This window comes from Capra hircus, chromosome 5, assembly GCF_001704415.2.
Source record: "Capra hircus breed San Clemente chromosome 5, ASM170441v1, whole genome shotgun sequence".
Taxonomy (NCBI): Eukaryota; Metazoa; Chordata; class Mammalia; order Artiodactyla; family Bovidae; genus Capra; species Capra hircus.
In genome coordinates this window covers 68,823,380-68,845,652 of record NC_030812.1, presented here as the reverse complement: position 1 = coordinate 68,845,652, position 22,273 = coordinate 68,823,380, and the positions used below count along the sequence as shown (strand labels likewise).

Here is a 22,273-nt window from a genome sequence, read left to right as displayed (position 1 = left end):
TGATTAATTCTGATTTTAATGAGGGTGGCTGTTATTTAGGCAGGTTCTGTTACATACTTGTTTTGTTGACTTCTGTACAATGTATAACAAAACCCAGGATGGGATAATTGGGAACCATTTCTTTGGCACAGGGATTCCTGTTCTTAATGTAAGGTTGGCTTGGAAAAAAAGAACCCTGACATTTAAAATTAGCCATTTTGTATTTAATTCCCTTTCACATTTGGAAGATGGGATGAAAATTAGTATATAAATAAAGCATTTTAATTAACAGAGCTTTTCCAAAAATGCCTGCTGTAACGGAGCCTGTGAAAGCCCCGAGAAGGAAGCTCTGTAATCTTTGCTATAATTCTGAGAGTGCATCTTATTTCAATACTTCAGCATCAACGGAATAGTCCATAATCTACTGAAGTACAATGGATTTCCTCAAAACTTGTGATATTCTGAAGTGTTTTAAGTGCTTTGTCCTCAAGAAATTAATACAACTTTCGGCACTAGTTAAATGTTCAGTTATATACCATCAGAGCATGTCCTTTGCTGATCCTTCATCTTTCAGTATAATCTTCCATCTGATGGCTTCCTAGTGCTAAAGTTACACTCATCTTTTACTAAGCCACTAACCAATAGGTAGGAGAGGTGTAGTGGCTTTTCTGTACCAAATCTGGGGTCTTCAAGCTCCATTTTTCAAAAACATTTCTGAGACCCTTCCCTCAGCCTCACCGTCATGCTTTGGGATTGGGTACAGTTGGGAAGTTAAACTACATAACATAAAAATATCATTCCCAAGAGAAATGGATATGGCACATTGTCCACACCATGCATGTCCTTCCACTTCGGGAGTTGAATAAACAGGCAACAGCCTTATAAATAGGGAAGTCTTTCTAAAGTTAATTTTCTTCATATGATCACACTGAATATAAGAATCTGTCAGAATATTCTCTTTTCAAAATAATTAAAATATTTTATAGTAACATAGAATCGTAGCAGTTTTACTGGTTTCCTTCATATGAAGCTGTTTTTGTTTTTGATATAAGCTGCTTAGGACCCGACTTGATGTTTGAGAAAAGCTCAATTATGGAATGAAAAAGCAGGAATGGCCTCCAAATCTTAATTTTCTTCTCAGGTAAATAGGCTTACTATCTGTCTTTGTCCTTTGAATCTATTTAAAATTTAGAGCATCTTACTAAAGATAATCAGACTGACAAATTTGAGAGCTGAATGTTGGTAATTTTTAAAAATAACACTCAAGATTTGGAGTCTGAAGTCTAAGAACAAAATCCTGACTATGTCATTAACAAGATGACTGATCTTGGTTTAGATACTTAATCACTGGTCCCATTTACGCCTCAATAAAATATCTCTTACCCTATCTAATTCACAAGGCTGTTTTCAAACTTAAAAGCAATATATAAAATATTAGTCTTTTATTATTCTCATTTCTGTTAGAAGATCACATGCAAAGCTTCTAAAAATGTGCTATCCACCTCACATTAAAGAGTATGGTTAAGAAAATATAGAGAAAGAGGTTAGGGATAGTGTTAGAAAAACAAAACTGAGTTTTACCCTTAAGTGAAGATGATCTTTATTTCTTGGCAATTTCTCTACAGACCTTTCTATCCTGTTGTCCAAAATTAGCAAAATAAATATTAGTAAGAGGTCAGCATGCCAACTGACAGTGTTGAATAAAGCAGTAGAAATGGAAGTTCTGACATGCTCTTCTCAATTAGAAAGGAGGAGGGTGACTAAGAGCAAGTAGTCAATGGAGATTATTCTTATTTGATGTTTCTCTAATAAACAAAAGCCACTATTTTGGCTAGCGCTTAAATCAAGAGCTCAAAGTAGGCATTCCTACTACAGAGTTAAGGGACAATGACTACTAATAAGCAACACAAAGATTGCATGACATCCTACTTAGAGGTGTCCAGCCAGTGGAAAGGCCCTCTTTAACCTAAAGATGAACAATATCATATTTCTCCCTTACCACTGTAAGGGTATATTAGTTTAACTGGATCCAAGTTCCTTTAATTAAGCTTCTAAGAAAACTCACAGTTTATTTTTAATGAGATAGAACAGTGCTGTCTAACAGAAACATAATGTAAGCCATACATATGCAATCTTAAATGTTCTAGTAGCCACATTGAAAAAGTGAGAAAAGATAAGTAAGATTAGTTTTAAAATAATTTGCTTAACCCAATATATCAAAAATATTATTTCAACATAAATTCATAATAAACAATTGAGGTATTTTATATTCTCTTTTTGTACTGAGTCTTTGAATGTCTGAGTATTTTAACACTTAGAAGACATCCCAATTCAGACTAGCCATAGTCATATATGACTAGTGGTTACCATATTGGACAGTGCAGATCTAAAGGATTTTCTGATGTAAGCAATTAAGATCATTGCACTTTCGTACCCACAATAGATCTTACAATGCTATAAAAACTGAATCGTATTTCTGAAATGTACCTACAAAGCATTTCCTTGATTAACTCATCAAGGTGGGAGTAATCACAGTTGTTATTTTTATAAGCAGAGTCAAGAAATTTAGTTATAAGGAAGAAATTATATAGTTATTACTTTCAGTCATAAATTACCTGTCCCAGCTTTAATAAGCTTAAAAATAATATTTGGAGATTAAAGGGGAACTATTTCTATATTTGGTACTTTCATTTATTAAGAAAGCCATGTCCCACCAATACTACACAATGGCTGGCAAAAATATATTGGACAAGGAGTAGATAAGAAAGGGAAGAAATGGAAAACAATTATTTATATAGATGTAAATTTTAGAAGATTTTGATATAATTTATAAGCAAAAAGGCAATGTACCTTGTTAAACAGTGATGGGGTAAGTGTACAGTAGAAGATTAGTCAGTCCTGTTCCAATTAAGAAACTAAGGGGGATTAGAAAAGTCACAGCAAAACTTGAAACTTGAAATATTACTTCCCTTGGTTAGTTTAGGCTTAAGCCAGTCAATCCTCTCTCCCTTCTTCTGGAGGAGGCTGTGCTGTAATATGCAAATGGTGCGCTGTAGCTAAGGTGAATGCAATTGTATTAGCCACACTGGACTTGCTTAACCACATACAATCCGAATTCTAATCTCCCACTTAAGTTGCAGGGACTTATATTTTTTCCAGTTCAAAATAGGAAAGAAGAGGTGGAGAGGCAGGCCAGTTTCATCCTCTTTCCCACCTCTGTTCTCACATTAAAAATGTCAATGAAGCTTTCTATAATCTCCATGCCTCTTAATGCTTATGTCTGATAAATATTACAATTATCATTCTATATTAAAGAAATTAGGTACCCCATTATTTAAATTAGCCACTCATGGACCAAAGTACCTTACAGAATTCCTTTCCAGACCTGAATTTTATGACATCTGGCCAAGAAATTGAAATGACAAAAGTATACTTTATAGTCTTTAAACCATGTAGGCTATTTTATTGAGCAAAAAAAATTAACCTTTGATTTGGGGATCAGCTTTGACATTTCATCAAACACACTGGGAAAATCACAGGGTACAAGGCACTGTACTAGCTAGACATGATGGGATTTATAGGGTTCAGATTATTCTCAAACTCTTAAGACCTCCAGGTCCACTGCCAATCCCCTTACCTACATCTGTCACAAACAGAATCCTTATACTAAAAAAAAAAAAAAAAAATCACATGGAATACCACTATCAGTTGGTATTCAATGGGAAGAAAATGTTTCAGCACTGATCTCTCCAGTGTCCTTAAAAATCTAGCTTAGATAAAGTTGCTAAGGTGGTGCACAACTTGGGGGAGTGGCTATGTCCAGCCTGGAGGCAAAATGGAAATGTAATTTAAATTTTCGTATTGGTGGTTTTTACAGTTTTGGTGGTAAATAACATCTGTACCCTACACCAGGCTCAGTAATAGTACTTGGCATGACCAACCTTAGTCATCACTTTGGTAAGTGCTTTGGCACGGGCCACTGTTGCTAACCACCATCCTGGTGCAGGTCCTTCACATCTGCTCTCCTATGGATGGAAAAAAGGGAGTGTCTAGTGTCCATTCATTGGCCACATCACCTCCAATACTATCCTTTACTCACACGCCTTTCAACTCAGGCCCAGGAGAAAATGATTTCATTTTTGGAAAGGAAAGCTAACCAGACAAAGCTATAGTACACTCTTAGCACAGTAAGACTTGGTGGGATGCAGAACATCCTAAAAGTGACAGCTGAAGGAACTAACCAATAGCACATTGCTGAAGAGGATGATTTAGGAAATATTCTGGCGAACACTGACTCTAACAGACAGACACAGTAGCACAGTGGACAGAGCAAAGGTCTTGAATTCTGAAAAATGAAGTTCTTAGCCTCACTTTAGCTAGAAAGACAGTGTACGTTTTGTAAACTGTGAAAGGAAATGTGTACATTTTGTAAACAGTTTTGTAAACTGTGAAAGGAAATGGATTTTCATCAGTCATTAGCTTGGAAATGTGTAGGGCAATTCTTTGGGCCTTGCTTCCCCTAATGATAAATCTGATAACTTAATCAGATTGTGATAAAATAACCAGAACTCTTTGGAAGAAAGATGCAGTATGTGAATTTCAAAGATTTATCTTATTAACAAGAGTAAGTTTCCCTCCACCTGGAATGGTCATTTCTCCATTTGTCAATCTAACACCTCTTAAACTTCAAGGATCAGCACAATTGTTACTTTCCCTGTGAAACAGTCCCTGATTCATTGCAACAGAATGAACTGCTCCTTTTCCTTGGTGCTCACAGTTCAATACAGACCTTATTTTGACATTACTAACTTCTACCCTGTGTTCTAAAATAGCTTACAGCCATATCCCACACTAAAAGGTGAGTTTTCCAAAGGCAGAGACTACCACATTCACCTCTGAATCTCCCTCATCTTCCTAGCACAGTGCCTTGCACAGAGTACCTGCTTAATAAATATTCCCCGAATTTACTGATTTTAGTCTCTCTTGGCTTTATAGCATCTTTTTTACCTCAAAAAAAAACAAAAAACAAAAAACAAAAACAAAAAACAAACCCAAAAACAACAGTGAAAAAAGAGAAGGAACTAAGACAAACACGTAAGACGACGCATAAAGAATGGGTTCATTCTTTGCATTCCAGCTTTGGAATGCCCACTGCTGATCTCCATACGGTTTTGTCATTGACTATTATTAGTGAGAGCAAATGTTAGAAAGCACATAAAGGCAGACAATGTTAAAAAAAAAAACAAACAAACCCACCACACATCATGGAAAAGTTGTGATTTAGGACTATTCTCAAAATTGCCTTAACTTCAACTTGAATGGCGAAATTCATACCATCAAAGCCAACACAAGACATATTTTGCTATGCAAAAATCAATACCACCTTCAGACTGAGCTGGGAGTCGGCTGGATGTTTACTCATCCAAGGCAAATGGGCCAGTTGGATAGTATCTGTGTTATCTTTTAAGAACTCATATTACTGAAATAAAATTTAAGAAAAAGGAAATTTATTCAACCTAACTAGTTCACTGTCTTCAAGCTAGTATGCTCCATTCTGGTCCTTGTTAATATTTCCCCCTCCATCTACCAGGTGGACTCTGTTGGTTCTCATCCTAACTGCTATAGTTACACTGCTGTGTTTCACTTGCCACATCAGATCCTTGTGAAGTACAAATCTTATTTTTATTTGTTCATTCAGAACTTGTTCCTCTGCCTCCTATGTTTGCTCTAACAACATATCTTCTCTTTAACTTTTAATTCATTCAGGGTAGAAACACGTATATTCTATACAAAGTATGAAGAATGTCATATGCAAAGAGATAACAATGTCTTTTGAATATTATGAGCATGGTTAGCTGTAAATTCTAAGCTTGGGAAAATGATGGAAATTTAAAAGGAATAGCTGGAAGTCAACTAAATTCTAGTCATACTAGCTTTTTATATATGAAGCTACTTACTTCTACATAAGTCTATTGCATTATCAGCATCATTTGAAAACTCAGACTCTGTAGAGGGTCTAAATATCCTAACTTGTCACACTCCTCATGTCAGCTCTTCCTGTTTTTGAACATTTCTGCTCTAAGCTTCCTGCTGTGCTCTTAGCCTCTGACTATTTCTTTATTATACCTTTCCCTTTTATGGTTCACTTTCTGGCTTTACCACTCCAGTTGCTATTTCTCTTGACTGAGGGATACTAGCCTGTGCAGAGTTGTTGTAAAGAGGAGATGACCAGAAGAAATTCACCTTCTGGTGGCAGCTGCCACCAACACACAGAAGCACTCATTCAAGATGGCTTAAAGGAGACAGTGACTCAATATATGACTAGAAAATTGAGCAATTCAGGCAAGTGTGAAAGGAATACTTTCTAATAACTCCTCCAAGATGACTAGTTACTTATTAGTATATATTTAGTTTAATTATTTGAAAAACTGGCTATTTTTGGAGGGGAAGGAGGTGTGAAGCAAGAAGGGAAGGTGAAATTGTTTTTAGAATCCCTAATTAATACAAGTGCCTGCTTTCAGAAAATCCTTCATTTGAGCTATTCCTTTTCCCCTTTTCCTAGACAGTTTAGAATTCTTGGTTTCAGCAGCAATCCAAAAAGAAAGAATGCAAACTTGCACATCAAAAATGAATAAAAATAAAAAGCATCATGATTTGGAACAAAAACCAAAACAGACTAAAACGAAAAAATACAAGAAGCAGCAAAATCATCAAACCTAATTCGCAGCATCTTTTTGAAGACAGGGAGGTTAGTTGGTTAAATATCACAGTGACCTGGCAGCTACTCTCCTAGCTTTGAGAGCTGAAATGTTTAGGAACGCACATCCATAAGCGGCACATGTAGAAGAACCACAGTGGCCAAGAGAGGTCTGAACTAGTGCTGCCTGGGCCAGCCTGTTCCAATCAACATGGATTTCCAGAGTTGCTGTTCTATGGTAACTCTCAGTGAGAGAGACAAAGAAATAGAACATTTTTAGAAACCAAGCGAAAAATGGAGGGGAATACAATACCTGGAAAGTTTATCAAGCATGTTGACAAGTTTCATGGCTTCATATTCTTTTTGTTCTTCTGTCATTTCATCTATGGGGTTTGGCATTGGTTCCTCTAAATGACCAGTGATAAGATTAATGCTACAAAAAGAAAAAAAAGTTATGCTGTATGTTTTCAAATTATGCTCTTTCTATACTTTTCTGGTCCAAGTTTTAAGTTATAATAAGAAAGAGTATAATAGCCAAAAAATTGGCAGTAGCAATTTTATGGTATAGAACTGCTATAGGAATTTTTTTAAAAAACTGACTTTTCCTACTAATTTGCTTTGGGAAGTGGGTGATAGCTACCTTGCCAGCTTTTTTTTTGAAGCATGGCTACTTTCTAAAAATTGGAAATTTGATTGGTGCCGTTAGGATAAATATCCTTGGATGCACAGCTTAATTATATAGGGGACAAATGATTTCAGAGAAGAAGAAACCTATTTTGTGATACAGCATAAAACAAATATGTCAAAAAAATTGGAAAAATGATGACAGGCTGGAATCTGAAAATGAAAGCATGCCAATTTATAATCTCAGGAAATTAGTCCATTAGTGAGACCACAGAAGGCAATGAGTGTTTAAATAATAAAAGATAAAGCAGAACAATTTTAATCAGATTTGATCTAACTTAAATTTAAAAAAAAAAAGGAATGAAATCTAGTCTACCAAAAGACAGGTATGCCATCTGGCTTTCTGGAAATAGATTTAATAAAGTACTTAAAATGAATGTGTTCCATAAACTTTGTATGAAGTTCTAATACCAAACCAAACTATCCTCTTAATTAAAAGTCATACTTTTTTTTTTTTTGAGGAGGAGGAGGTGAAATAAAAGATAATTCTTTCAATTGTTGCCAAATATCTATAGTTTAAACATCTTTTTGGATAAGCAGACAAGAGGTTATAATACTCTGTACCAGTCAAGGACAGACAGTAATGTTTTTAATGATCAAATATCCCTGCAAATAGCAAAGTGCCAATAAATTACTTTCTAGGGTTTATAAACACAAATGCTTTCAGGGGCCAAGCCTTAAGGACAGACAGATGAGTGAACTGGTTAAGTATAAGTAACGTGGAGTATTGTGCACTAGGGTAAAATGGAGAACAATTCTAGTCTAAACAGGGAAAAAAATCATGTGGGCCAAAACCAAGACATTGTGATTGATTACGTCCTCGCATGGCCAGCTTGCTGGCCTGGCTTTAGACTTTTCACTTGGGCAAGCTGACTTCCTTAACTAAGCAGGGCTTTTCCTCACATAGAGCAAGGGCTAGGTACTATAATGCTAGAAAAAATATTTCTTTTTCTACATTTCTCAGAGGCTGCCTGACAGATTCCTTGCAGAAGGACTCAGTGCTCACCATCCTCAAAAACTGGATCTCAAACATCTATTTTACCATTCTTGTATAAAGACCTTTGTCAAGGGCCATGGCTAAAAAACTTCTTTTTCCTTTAAAGCAGTGGAAACCCTCATCCTTTTAAACAAATGAAATCTACACAGAAAGCTGATATATGAAATAGATGAAAGTGGAACTGCTCAGGCAGAAGAGGGGCCAGGGATGGCCAAAGAGAGTAAGGGCCTAGAATCCCTTCTATTTGCTTCCCTTCTATCCTCACTCACTTGCTTCCTCTGAAGGCAGCCCCTAAGACACTTTCAGGAACTCTGGGGAAACAGTCTGAAAACCCACGGGCTTGTCAATGATTCTTAGCCTTGGCTGTAAAGTGCAATCACCTGAGAAACTTAAAAGATGCGACCTGGGCCTCACCTGAAACCAACTAAATGTTTTTTCCCAGGTGATTGTGATACACATTGAGGTTACAAACCACCGGGATACAGCCTACCTGAGACACTCCCTGTGTGCTACTAGTCCCTCTCCTTTCTTTTCAGGTGCTCATGCATGCTCAGTTGCTAAGTCGTGCTTGACTCTGTGACCCATGGACTGTAGCCTGCCAGACTTCTCTGTCCATGGGATTTACTAGGCAAGAATACTGCAATGGGTTGCTATTTTCTACTTCAGGGGATCTGCCCCCTCCAGGGATCAAACCCAAGTCTCCTCGTTTCCTGCACTGGCAGGTGAATTCTTTACCACTGTGCCACCTGGGAAGTGTCAGGTACTCATAAAATAAAGGAAAAAGGCCTCGAGTTGGTGGCCATTAACAAAAATGTTGAATGGGGTCATCATATTTCCCAAAAGTCAGGAACAATGAGGACCCAAATAAGGCTTCTGAGAAGGTAGTTTTTAAGAAGTCTCCAGATGCCACAATGAAAATGTAATTCCACCACTCATCTCTTATTTGCTTAGACATAAAACAACAGGACATATTTTCACTGGTTTCTCTTCCGCTGCCTGTTAAATTAGAAAAACAACTAGTCTTAAAAATAAGTAAGTAAAGGTACTTATAATGCACATGCCACTTTCCAAGCAGACAAAAGAAATATGGCCTTAGAAGAAGGTCTAAGGCAAGACAGGTGTATTAACTATTTTAAGTCATGCTCATCTGTCTCTTAAGAGAAGTCTTCTCTCTTCAAGTTCAATGGAAAGGTGACAAAAAAATTAGATCCACACACTGATTTAGAATATAATGAAATCAGCACAGGTCATCTTGTGCCTTAGGGAAAAAAATCTGTCAGGAGGATACCACAGCACATGAAGTCAGGACATGATTCTTGGATCAGGACACATTTGATTCTTTTATTGGTGCTTTTAAGGACTTAGTGGAAATGATGACTCTTTTCCACAAGCTCAAGTCTGCTGCTGCTAAAATGATTTAACAACTTGCTGTGAAATTAGCTACTAGAGTCATACAATGCTTTGCTCACTGAGCATAAAATTCACTCTTACAGACTAAGAACTTACCATCCTTTACCCATGTAGTAAAACATTCCAACCCACCCCCTCAAAACACTCTGGGAATTGAGCTTTCAATTTTTTCCTTGAAAAAACATCCCCTGCCCCAAACCCCAAGCTGATACTCAGAAGAACATAACCACCACCATGGCATGCAGAAGTTGCTGAACTCTGCCACTCAGTTACGGTTTAAAAAAAAAAAATCAAAAACGCCAATATGCGCGGGGCAGGAGGCAGCCTTAGACAGTCTCCCCTCCTGCTCCCCACTTCAAACCAGTCTCATGCAGTTTCCCCACCCAGAGAAAGAGAAAACAAATAATAGTCACCACCACAGCAACAGAGTGAGGCTTCATAAAAGAATATTTTCACTGAACAAATACTTGCTACCTTTATAATCTTAAGAGTATAGTCTGAGATGTAACTTTCCAGGTTTCAGAATCTTAACACTGAAATTCTGGGACTGGTTTTTTGTCCAAGACTCTGGTCCTAAGATACTTTAAGTACACTAACCACGGTAGATATTTTATTGGGTAATTTTATATTTATCATAGTTTTTCCCACCTTGTCTCTGCTCCCGGCCCCCATATTTTCATCACTCCAATCCTAACTCTTCTGTGTGATATTTCATCAAGAATTTTATATTGTATATAATGCTGTTATATGACTGCAGCTATAGGTCTGGAGACAAAAGGATTAAGACTTTTACTCTTCAAATTGTTGCTACATTTGGCCAACATCAATTGCATTATACTACTTCACTTAAAAAAAAAAGGAGCTATTAAATGTTCCCTGAGCTATAAGAAAGTTAACATCTATCTCTAAAAAACATAGGTCAAATTTTACTCCAAGCATCCTGGTTAACAAGCTGTAAAGTCAAGTCCCTGCAGAGGCTAAGGCAGATAAGATGAACAAAGAAGATACATTATCAAATTGAAGGAGCTTATTATGCCTGGTATGACAGGGGCCACAGTCACTCAACTCAGTCAGGTCCCATGTGGCACTGTAGGCCTAATGTTATCAGAACTTCCATCTTTTCAAAAGAAGTTAGGAATCTAAATTTTCATCTGAAAGATATGAATTCTAAATTAGTTTAAGCCCTATGTAAAACAGATATTAAAAACATAAAACCAAATAACCAATGCAACATCAGGCAAGTGAAGCAAAACCTACTTGTGGGCTAAATCTAGTCTGTGGACTAACGATCTGCAACTTCTAGGAAAGGGATCAGGATTTTTAGGAGAAGGCGTTTGTGAGTCCAGATTAAGGAAGAAGAGGGCAGTGGGGCGGGAAAGGAGACATTATATGCTCATGAAATATCTTTCCAGGAAAAACTCTCCATAACATCTGCCACCCATAAAACAATAAACAGAGTGGAAATTTACCATACCCTGTTTTCTTGAATTCCATCCGCTGGCCCCATTTCCCAGCTAGATGTGGAGCCTGAAGAAGGCAGGGACCTCATCTGTCTTGGTTATCCTCATGATAAGAAGGGGCTGATCAACTTAAATTTACTAACACCTTTAAAAAACTAATGTATTCAACAAAAATCTACTGAATGCCTACTGCACATGAGGCACAATTTTGGGGACATCTCAATGAATAAAAAAAATTCTCTCATGGAGTTTATCTTCTACTGGGAAAAACAGACTAAATGAATAAGTAAATTGTATGGTATGTTAGAAGGTGATAAGTGCTATGAAGAAAAAAGAGCAAGCAAGTGTGAGGTGGAGGGGTGAAGGAAGGATTGTGGCAATTTTTATTGTGGGGACAGAACAGACTTTACCAGGAAGACGATAACTGAGTAAAGATGTGCAGAAGCCAAGGGAATGGCCTTCTAGCTATCTGGAGAACAGGCATTCCAGGCAGAAGGAACAGTCAATGCCGAGGCCTCAGGAGTGTGTCTGGAGCGTGACAAACAGCGAATCACCGTGGTGATAGCCCAGTGAGAAAGGGTACATGTACGTCACTGTAAGGACTTTGATTTTTAGCCATTGGAGAGTTTTGAGCAGTGGTAATGTCTGACTAACATTTTTATAAAGATCATGTTGGCTGCTGTGTTGAGAACGAAAAGAATGACCAAAAAAAAAGTAAAGAAGTAAAGTAAAAAAAGTAAAGAATGAGTAAAGTATGACAAAGATAGAAGTAACAAGACCAGTTAGGAAGCTATTTAAAATGATCTGAGAGAGAGATAAAATTTGAGCTTGGACTAGAATAGTGGCAGTGATGGTAGTGAGGGGTGACTAAATTCTGAATGTACTATGAAGGGAGAGCCAGAATTACCTGAGAGATTTATACGAGTCAGAATGAACTGAATAAAACTTTTAACTTTCAGGGATATCAGGATTTATAAAAAATATATTTTCCCTTATTTTCTATTTTGGTTATATCAAAGAAAAATAATAGATGCTCTAAGAACAGGGAGATTACATGAAGGGCAAACTCATCTCTCATTTTGATTGGCCCTGAAGAATATGGTAGCAGTTAGAACACAAGCTTTAACTTCACACATGTTAGGATGGCTAAGATATTAAAAGAAAAACCTGAAAAATAATAAGTATTGGAGAGGATGTGGAGAAACTGGAACCCTTGTGCACTGCTGGTCGGAATGCAAAATGGTATGGCAGTTCCTCAAAAAATTACACATAGCATTACCATATGATTTAGCAATTCCCCTTTGGGTATATACCCAAACTTCATCATTCATAGCATTATTCACAACAGCCAAAAGGTGGAAATAACCCAAGCATCCACTGATGGATGAATCAATAAACAAAATGTGGTAAATACATACAACAGAATGTTACTCAGCCTTTAAAAGGAAGGAAATTTTGACACATGCTATAATATGGATGCATTTTAGAGACATTTTAAGTGAACTTGGTCATAAAAAGAGAAATATTATATATTATTTCACTTACATGAGGTTTCCTAGGCAAATTCACAGAGAAAGTGTAACAATAGTTACAAGGGGTTGTGGAGACAGGGGATAGATAAAAGTTTCAGCTGGGGAAGATGAAAAGTTCTGGAAATAGATGGTAGTAATGGCTACACGTTAATGTATATGGTGCCACAGATCTGTATGCTTAAAATGGTAAATTTTATGTATATTTTACCCTCAAAATAAGGCAGAGTGAAAAGTACAATAAAGCCTGCTTTGCCTGCCTCAAAAACAAACAAACAAACAAAAATCTCAAAAAAAGACCAGCTCTAGAGTTAGGTCACCTGATTGCTCATGAACTGTGTGCCCTAGACAAGTTCTGGAAACCACTGAGCTTTATTTTCCTCATCTGTAAAATGTGGATAACCTTTAGCCCAAAGTTTGCTGTGAAGATTAAATGAGATAATGTTATGAAAGTTTTTAGTACAACACATTAGATACTCAGTAAATGTCATTTATTCACTCAGTTATGTCCGACTCTCTGCATCTCTATGGACTGTAGCCTGCCAGGCTCCTTTGTCTGTGGGATTTCCCAGGCAAGAATACTGGAGTGGGTTGCTATTTCCTTCTCCAGGGGATCTTCCCAACCCAGGGATCGAACTCGCATCTCCTGCACTAGCAGGCAGATTCTTTACCACTGAGCCACCAGGGAAGTCCCATCCAAGAGTACTGGAGAGGGTTGCCATTGCCTTCTCTGACATTCAAGAAATCACCAGCTATTATTAGCATAAGTGAGCTACTTGTCAAGAAGTAAGCAAGCCAGAAGTCCTTGAATCCAGTGAGTTAGTTTATTAAGTTAAGTCATCACCATGGAGCTGCACATGCAATCTTCATTAACTAAAGAAGCCATGCAACAACTAGGTTTTTTGTGGAGTTTGCTATGGTTAAGTCCAGTTTCAAGATATTTTAAAGAGATACCAGTTAATAATGTTGACTGAGGTGAAAATTTGAGAATTACTGTATAAATAAGACTGATTTCACATTTAAGAAGTAGGATAAATTATGGAACAATGTCTTAATCAAAGATTTTGCATCCTATTAACAATGCAAAGAAATAGGGTAATGTGGTATGATTCATTGATTAAGTATCATGGATCAGCAATATAAGTAGACACACTGAATACACATATATACACCAAGTTGCATCTAGGCAACTAAAAAAGCTCCAAGATACTTTTAAATTACAGTGCTTTATATGTTTCTTATATTGGGCTGTTGGTTTCAAGTGATATCCTTGATATAAAGGATATAAAAAACTATGGTTATAAATCTGTAGGAAATAAAATCTGAAGTAAAGCTCAATATTGTAGATTCAGATAACACAGCTCTTGCTGGTCATTTCTTAAAATTAAAATACAAAAGAAAAATCAGAGAACTCAATTTGCAAAGTGCAAAGCTGGTATGAATTGTAAATATCACAAAGGCAAGTTAACCAGTATGCACAGCAGTAGAAGCAGTGATTTTATTTTCAATCCTGGTCTTTAGAGATCTGAATTTAGATTGTGCTTCATGACTGCTTACAGGAAATTAATTCTAGTTCCTAGAAAGGCTAGTTACAACCTACTATACATAAATATACCATCATAGTCTAAACTAAGCAAAACGAGAAATCTTCAAGTCCTAGTTCTGGTTTATCTACTTCAAGAAATATTAAAAACAAAGCTATCTCTTCATTTGTATAACCCCAACATATGGAGAAAATTATAATGGAACTTGACTTAAAGCAGCCTAACAAAATCTTGACAAAACAAAGTCATTTGTGCTGAAGAAACTATAATATCTATACAGCTGCTGCCATAGCTACTGTTGAAAAATACATGGTCAAGAAGAAAACACCCCCAAATTGCTTAGTAGTATAATACTTTTAATCTGCTGGGTGTAATTATGAACTAGTGTGGTGTATTAAGAATATAACAGGGCATCCAACAGTTCAATCCACTTTGGCCCTTCCCTTCTCCCCCTCCATACAGCAGCTCTTTTTTAAAGATACCCTTTTGGACTGATAGGCTCCTATATACCATACCAAGCCTGAAGGCAACTAGTCTAAAATGAGTCAAATGTCACTAGGGTACACATCTGTCAACTGATGTTTGGAATGATGTACAAACCACAGTAATCAGTTACATTGTACCATCTATACAGTCAAGGAGCCTTCATACTCAGAGGTGGAAAAGAAACAGGTATAAAGTTAGAATTTAGAAAGGTGTGCTAAGTCACTTCAGTCATGTCCAACTCTTTGCAACCCTAGAGACTATAGCCTGCCAGGCTCCTCTATCCATGGGATTCTCCAGGCAAGAATACTGGAATGGGTGGCCATTTCCTTCTCCAGAGAATCTTCCCAACCCAGGGATCGAACCTGCATCTCTTATGTCTCCTGCATTGGCAGGCAGGTTCTTTATCACGAGCACCACCTGGGAAGCCCTATACATTATATCACCAATACAGTCAAGGGGCCTTCATGCTCAGAGGCATAAAAGAAACACGTATAAAGTTAGTATTTAGAAATATGGTTTCTCTTTTATACAGGACCAAAGCTTATTTAATTATTTTTCTACAAACATGGCTAGACATACACCAAAAACCTGTGTGGCATATACTTGATTCTATGACTGTATTTTCTCTAAGTATGTTAATTGCAGAAAGCTATTTCCAGCCCATTAAATACATTTATCTTGACACAGAAAGGGACTGTTGTGATATTAACTGTCTCTCATGGCCTAAATGTAAGCTCCATACAATTCTTAGTTTCAGATTCCATTAAAGGATTACAGGTTACCTTGGTGCATTAATCAGAATCCACTTATATTTTTGACAACGGGATGAGGGCCAACTGAATAAAGGGTAATTTCTCCGCATCTGCCAATACTAACACTGTTTGTGAATAAGTGCATCATAAGAGAAGCAGACTGTGATCCTGAGAGCACTGACTGGTGATGATTAATCAGGCGGTAGGGGAGTAAGTCATCCTTTCAGATGCTGACTTTATAAACTTGACCAGATTGCTAAGAAGTTTTCATAACAATCTTAAAGGAAGAAGTTCTTTGAGCTTGTGGATCACTGTCCAAAGCACAAAGGATTGTCTTGCTTGCAAAGCACTTTGTTTACCACCACTTCCATGGGAACCGGTTTAATAAATATTTAAAATTAACAAATGAAACACTGCTGCACCTGAAAGGGGGAAGATGTAAGAAAAAAACAGAAGCAGATATATCTGAAAAGGGAAGATGTGATGCTATGTTAAAAGACATATTTACACTTGTAATGAGCAGTGTTTAAGAAACACAACAAGATTTCACAATGGTGACTATTCTGGCCACACTAACACACCATTCCTATACTAATGATACAGGCCAAGTCCAAAGGCTGAAGAAGATTCCAACCAGGGATGTAAGGCCTAAGCACAAAATCCTTCTATGGTCAAGAGTCAAGATAATAACAATATCACACATCATGGTCCTTGATTTCAAAAAACAGTACTTTCCTGAACTCTAACATCACTTCCATAATGTAACACATTTCTATTTCCTGTACTATTGGGAGACACCCAATGTTCTTGTATTTTTTCTGAGGTTTTTCTTGTTATAGTAGTAGTCTTGTGTTTGCTGGATCTATGTTAGTCACTCAGTCATGTCTGACTCTTTGTAACCCCATGCACTGTAGCCAGTCAGGCTCTTCTGTCCATGGAATTCTACAGGCAAGAATACTGGAGTGGGTAGCCATTTCCTTCTCTAAGGTATCTCTCCGACCCAGGGGTAGAACCCAGGTCTCCTGCATTGCAGGCAGATTCTTTACTGTCTTAGCCACCAGGGAAGCCCTGCTTGACCAATGCCATTTTAGAAGTCATCCACCAAACAAATTCAAAAATACACACTGAGATGCAATGATATCAACCATTCATGAGTACTCAAGAATTTCCTGTGTTAGCTGACTGTGTCCACATACCCAGGGACACACTGAATGCTTAATGTAATTTCTTCCTTAATTTAAAAACATGAGACTCTTTAAGTGGTACACTTTAATGTCTCAAATAGAGGATATTAAACTGATATGGAAATAGAGTTTATGAAATGAAAAAAATCAAGAGCTAGCAAGAATAATTTAGAATGATGACTTCTATAATTATCCAAAGATTAATATATTATTTTTCTACCTTAGCTTCAAATATCTGATAGAGATGCCCAATTTATAACATCTAAATGGTGTCAGTCTTAAGAATTTAATGCTTAAAGTCACTGCTAGCTTTTTTTCCCCCAAAGCCTTTTTCTTCTGGGAAATACTCTATAAGATCTTACCAAGGCTGAAAGATCTGGGAAAGCCACAAGTAACACCACCTACTCAGACCTGATTTGCTAAGAATACGGGCCCTATAAGTCTTATCTGATTAGGGAAGGATATTTTTTTTTTTTGTTTCTTTTACATTGGCTTTGGCAATGATTTTGGTTTTGAAACTTCATCAAACTAGGGAGTGATCTTTTTTACCTTCTGACAACCCATTATTGTCATTTCAAGAAGGCACAATCTACACTTTTAAAAATGGGCTGTATCTTGCAGATAATCATTTTTCCAGCCCTGATCAACTACTACGTGATCCACATCACACTCTAGAAGACTGTGGGTAGAAAACAGCATATGTCGATGTCATCATTGAGAGGGAAGGGCATACCCTTTTAACATTCAGTAACAAAACCCAAAAAACTGAGCTCAAATAACTCCTAATAAGTAGAAACTAAGGAGTTGAGAGGGGGATGAAAAGGATGGGAAGGCAGTAGAAGAGAGTAGAGGTGGTTTGTTTCGGGATGAGAGACAACTAGTGTCTTTGACTTACAGGCACTGAGTCAAGGAAAACTTGGTAAGAGTCTCTGGCTTGCCTACCCAGCGGACTAACGCCTCTGCTAAAAGATGGTTCCCTAGTTGCTAAATTAAAATTTACCACAGAGCCAGACTTCTTTCCTTTGGCTAGTAATGTGCCTTGTGGCTTTACTTGATTGACTTATAAGGACTTTCACACAAGAGGAAAGATCAGAATGTATGGAACCTACATTTAGATTTCTGAGGAAGACTGAAGCATCAGATAACCAACTTAAATTCTTGGTCTTGGTTATACCTTATAAAATCTCAACTTATGGAAAGGAGAGCACAAAATAAGCAACAATATCCTTTAAATATATGACAGGAGACGTCGAAAAATACTACCTCTCTTAATACTTAGGAGAGGATGATGAGCATGTTAAAAGTATCATGCAGCAAAACATTTTCTTGCAATATTATCCTTCCTCAATCACTTGATGTCATTCTCTAAGGCACTAGCTATGCAACCATCTCTAAAACAATACTAAACAGAAGCTTCCAAATCCACAAAAGAAGAGAAATGAAAGACAAAGGAAGTGAAAGGCAAATAACCAATCCAAAGGGAGACAAAGTTAGGTGAAAAGAAATGTGATACTATACTTTGGTTTTGCATTTTTGTATTCTTCAGTGTCTGTGTCCTCATCCTCTGAGTACCAATTATCTCCTCTTCCTCCAGCCAAGAGGCCCCTGGCCGCCAACAGTCCTGCAGCATTCCCATAGCCAGTGTATTTCAGGAGACTATCCACTGCAAAAACAGAACAGGTTTTTAGACAGGAATCCTTGAGTGCTCACTGTCATCACCAACGACTCACCAACACAGGGAAGCTGGACATACATGCCATGGTAGTAATCTTAAAAGTTGAGAGGCTGTCAAAGTGTGGTAGTAGTAATCCTATATGCTCTGAGGACCAAAACCCTTTTTTAAAGTATCAGAAATTCAAATGGAGCTGTTTTGAATACACTCTGTGGCAGGAGTGGGGCTTCTGTGACTGCCAGGCCATTGGTAAGGGTGATGTTTTAAGGTTTTGATCACAAAATTGTTCTCTTTATTCAGTTTCAGAGAAATGATGATTAGAGTTAAGGAAAGCCAGACTGGGATTTTACCAATATAGCATATAATGTAAAATCTTTCTTATTGCTTTTATAGGAACTGGAGGGAAATAGGAATTAAGATAATAAGGAATAACAAAACCTAAATGAAAGTTGCTCAGTTGTGTCTGACTCTTTGTGGCCTCATGGACTATATAGTCCATGGAATTCTCCAGGCCAGAATACAGGAGTGGGTAGCCTTCCCTTCTTCAAGGGATCTTCCCAACCCAGGTCTCCCACATTGCAGGTGGATTCTTTACCAGCTGAGCCACAAGGGAAGTCCAAGAAAACCTAAGGATATTAGCAAATGTAAACAGGATAGGCTAAGTTACTGCTTTTTCAAAGAAATCAGAAAAAGTATGGAAGCACATTATATATACCCAGTGAGTATAAGGCCAGGAACTGCTGGACCTTAATGACAACTCTACCACTTATTAGCACATGGACCTTAGGTAAATTATTTTGCAGTTCTTTACTCCAGTTTTCAGATATACAGAACTAGAATAATACCTAACTCACAGATTAATACATGCAAGGTACTTAGAAAAGTATCTGGTGTTAGGTTGGTACAAAAATAACTGCTGTTTTGGACAGTGAATTTTGAATGAATCATCATAACTAGGCTCAAATGCATCCTTATTAATCAAAATAGGAACTATTATCATCAACACATTTTGCCAACAAAAAGTAAGTTTGCTTATTCCTATAGTGTAAAAATCCACGCTTCAGGATTCCATAAACTCTTGGAAAGCATTTTCTGCCTCCTGCTGGTTGTGGAAGCATTTTTCCTTGCAAAAAGTTGTCGAAATGACTGAAGTGGTAGTTGGCTGGCGAGAGGTCAGGTGAATATGGCAGATGAGGCAAAACTTCCTAGTCCAATTCATCCAACTTTTGAAGCATTGGTTGTGCAACCATGCGATTAGGCATTGTCATGGATAAGAACTGGGCCCATTCCGTTGACCAATGCTGGATGCAGATGTTGCTATTTTCAGTGCATCTCATTGATTTGCTGAGCATACTTTTCAGATGTAATGGTTTTGCTGGGATTCAGAAAGTTGTAGTAGATCAGACAGGCAGCAGACCACCAAACAGTGACCATGACAATTTTTTGGTGCACGTTTGGCTTTGGGAAGTGGTTTGGAGCTTCTTCTCAGTCTAACCACTGAGCTGGTGGTCATTAGTTGTCATATAAAATCCACTTTTCATCACATTACAACCCAATTGAGAAATAGTTTGTTGCTGTGTAGAATAAGAGAGGACGACACTTCAAAATGATGTTTTGGTTTTTTTTTTAAATTTTCAGTCAGCTCATAAGGCACCCACTTATCTTTTTCATCTTTCCAATTTGCTTCAAATGCTGAATGACTGTAGAATGGTTGATGTTGAGTTCTTGGGAAACTTCTCTACTTCCAATGGCCAGTCACTACGCTCACCCTCAAGGCTCTTGTCTTCTTTGCAAAACTTCTTGAAACACCATGGCACTGTACCATGAAGGGCACCAAGAGGATGTAGGATGAACAGTCCAGGATAGAATTGTTCATTAAATTTTCAAATACTTTAATAACAGAGTATCTCCCTTGACACTGAAAATAGGTAGTTTGGGAGCAAGTAAAGGGAAGTCTGCTTTCAAAGGACTCAGAAACTAGTAAAATTTATGCAAAGGGAAATATGGATTAATAATGTAAGTAGATTAAATAAAGTTTTACATTAGTCACTTTTAACTATTTTCTACATCAAAACCTATTGGTAACTGTGATCTCTTTGGTACTAATTCTCAATGGGTGTTGGGTAGAATCATCAGAATTTAATGAGGGATCATGGTGATATAATTTGAAAGCCCTCTGAACAAGTCTGATATGCTCTCTCTTTCCATCAGTTCTTCCACAAGATGGAGTGATTTAGATAAATTAATGGATTATTATATGTGCATGCTCAGTCATGTCCAACTCTTTGTGACCCTATGGACTGTAGCCCGCTAGGCTCCTCTGTCCATGGAATTTTCCAGCCAAGAATACTGGAGTGGATTGTCATTTCCTGCTCGAGGGGATCTTCCTCATACAGGGATCAAACCCATTCTCTTGTGTCTCCTGCACTGGCAGACAGATTCTTTACCAATGCACCACCTGGGAAGCCTTAATGGTTATTAGGGGAAGTGAATAAAAAGTATATACAGATATTCCTAATATTCATGACCCCAGACACGGTCAGACACAAAGTCACTGAGGCTGAAGGATCATATATCTGAACCCACATTAATAATGACACTCTCATTGCAAGTTTTTGGATAAGATATATTTTTAAACAAAGACGGATATTTAGCAGTTCCAGAAAAAAAAAATACTCACTGAAACTGTGAAAGTCTAAATTGAGATGCTATGAATAAACGGTTTAAATAAATATACTAAAAAGTAACTAAAAAAGACACAAAATTTAAATACCCACCTACAGTGGCTAAACATTAAAATAGTTTAAGAATATAGTTTATGAAAGGCCAAAATAGGTTAAAAAGAAGTCAACAGAACACTAAATAACCTGCTTTCTTATGTAGAAAATCCTCCTGGAAGCTAGTGAATGGTAAAAATTCCTAGCACTTTTATGAAAATTGTACTTACTGTTCATTCACTGGAACAAACCTTCTGTGTCAACTCTGTGATAGGTTGGGTTACAAAGACTGTTTCAGACACACTTTGCTTTCAGAACAGTAGATAAGGCTATAGCCGATAATTTAAAAATCAAATGAACATTTGCTAATAAGATAAACACTTAAAAACTGGTGTTCGGAAGGAGAGACAAATGGACTACAAAAACCACACAGTGAGGAGGCATTTTCTTTGTGAAGTTCTGATTTATGTTACTGATGTCTAGTGGAGTGTTTCTAATTACTTTTCAGTCTATTTTTGAATATTCTCTATAATATCCTATTTGATATTGGGAAAGTAGTAAAAGGAAAATGCACTGAATTTGGATGTTAAGATGAGCTGTTAAGGCAAACAAAAGATCTTCTGAGTGGTCCTTAAAAGAAAAAAAAAAAAGAAACACAACATATGTTTTTGTCTTTGTCACAGTACTCATCCATGCACTTAGATGAAACTGCTGAAGAAATGAAACAAATGACAAGAAAGATTTCCGCATGATTTTATCAAGATGCTAGAGGGGACTATGAACAGAGGAAAGCAACCACAGCAGCACATGGCAAAGTCAGAACTGCACTGGTAGTAATGACATTACTGCTTATACAAAGCATGGGTTTATCACACTTGACTAAGAGAAAAAAAGAAAAAAGGCTTTGCTCTTTTACTGAGGAGAAAGAAGGGCAGAACCAGATTCTACCAGAAACCATTCCCCCCTCTCTCTTACACAGAGAAGTTTTTGCAGTACTTTTCCTTTCAGTTAAATGCTGTGACTTTTTGAAATACTGTACTAGAAGCTTCCTTTGACTAGTCTCTGGACTTCCAGTCTCACACCCCCTCCTCTCCTGGTTACACACAACTCCCTTATATCCTTGTAAAGCAAAAGTATGACATAAGCACCTTTCTGGATAAAA

General features: G+C 37.2%; 1 protein-coding gene across 5 annotated transcripts in view; it reads right to left on the bottom strand.

Annotated features, from left to right (window-relative positions):
- The window catches only part of RIC8B (RIC8 guanine nucleotide exchange factor B), a 104,337-nt gene that overhangs the window by 10,563 nt on the left and 71,501 nt on the right, over positions 1 to 22,273 (bottom strand). For 2 of the 5 annotated variants that reach the window (XR_001918083.1, XM_018048212.1), the window contains exons 8-9: positions 18,241 to 18,385; positions 6,990 to 7,109 (exon numbers count right to left, since the gene is read on the bottom strand). Coding sequence is in view for 3 of the 5 variants with exons in the window: in XM_018048212.1 (XP_017903701.1) it covers positions 6,990 to 7,109; positions 18,241 to 18,385 (265 nt within the window). In the remaining 2 variants the exon portion in view is untranslated. Of the gene's footprint in view, positions 1 to 65; positions 4,005 to 6,989; positions 7,110 to 18,240; positions 18,386 to 22,273 lie in introns of those variants that run through there. The other 3 variants (XR_001918082.1, XM_018048213.1, XM_018048214.1) reach the window with 3 other exon arrangements.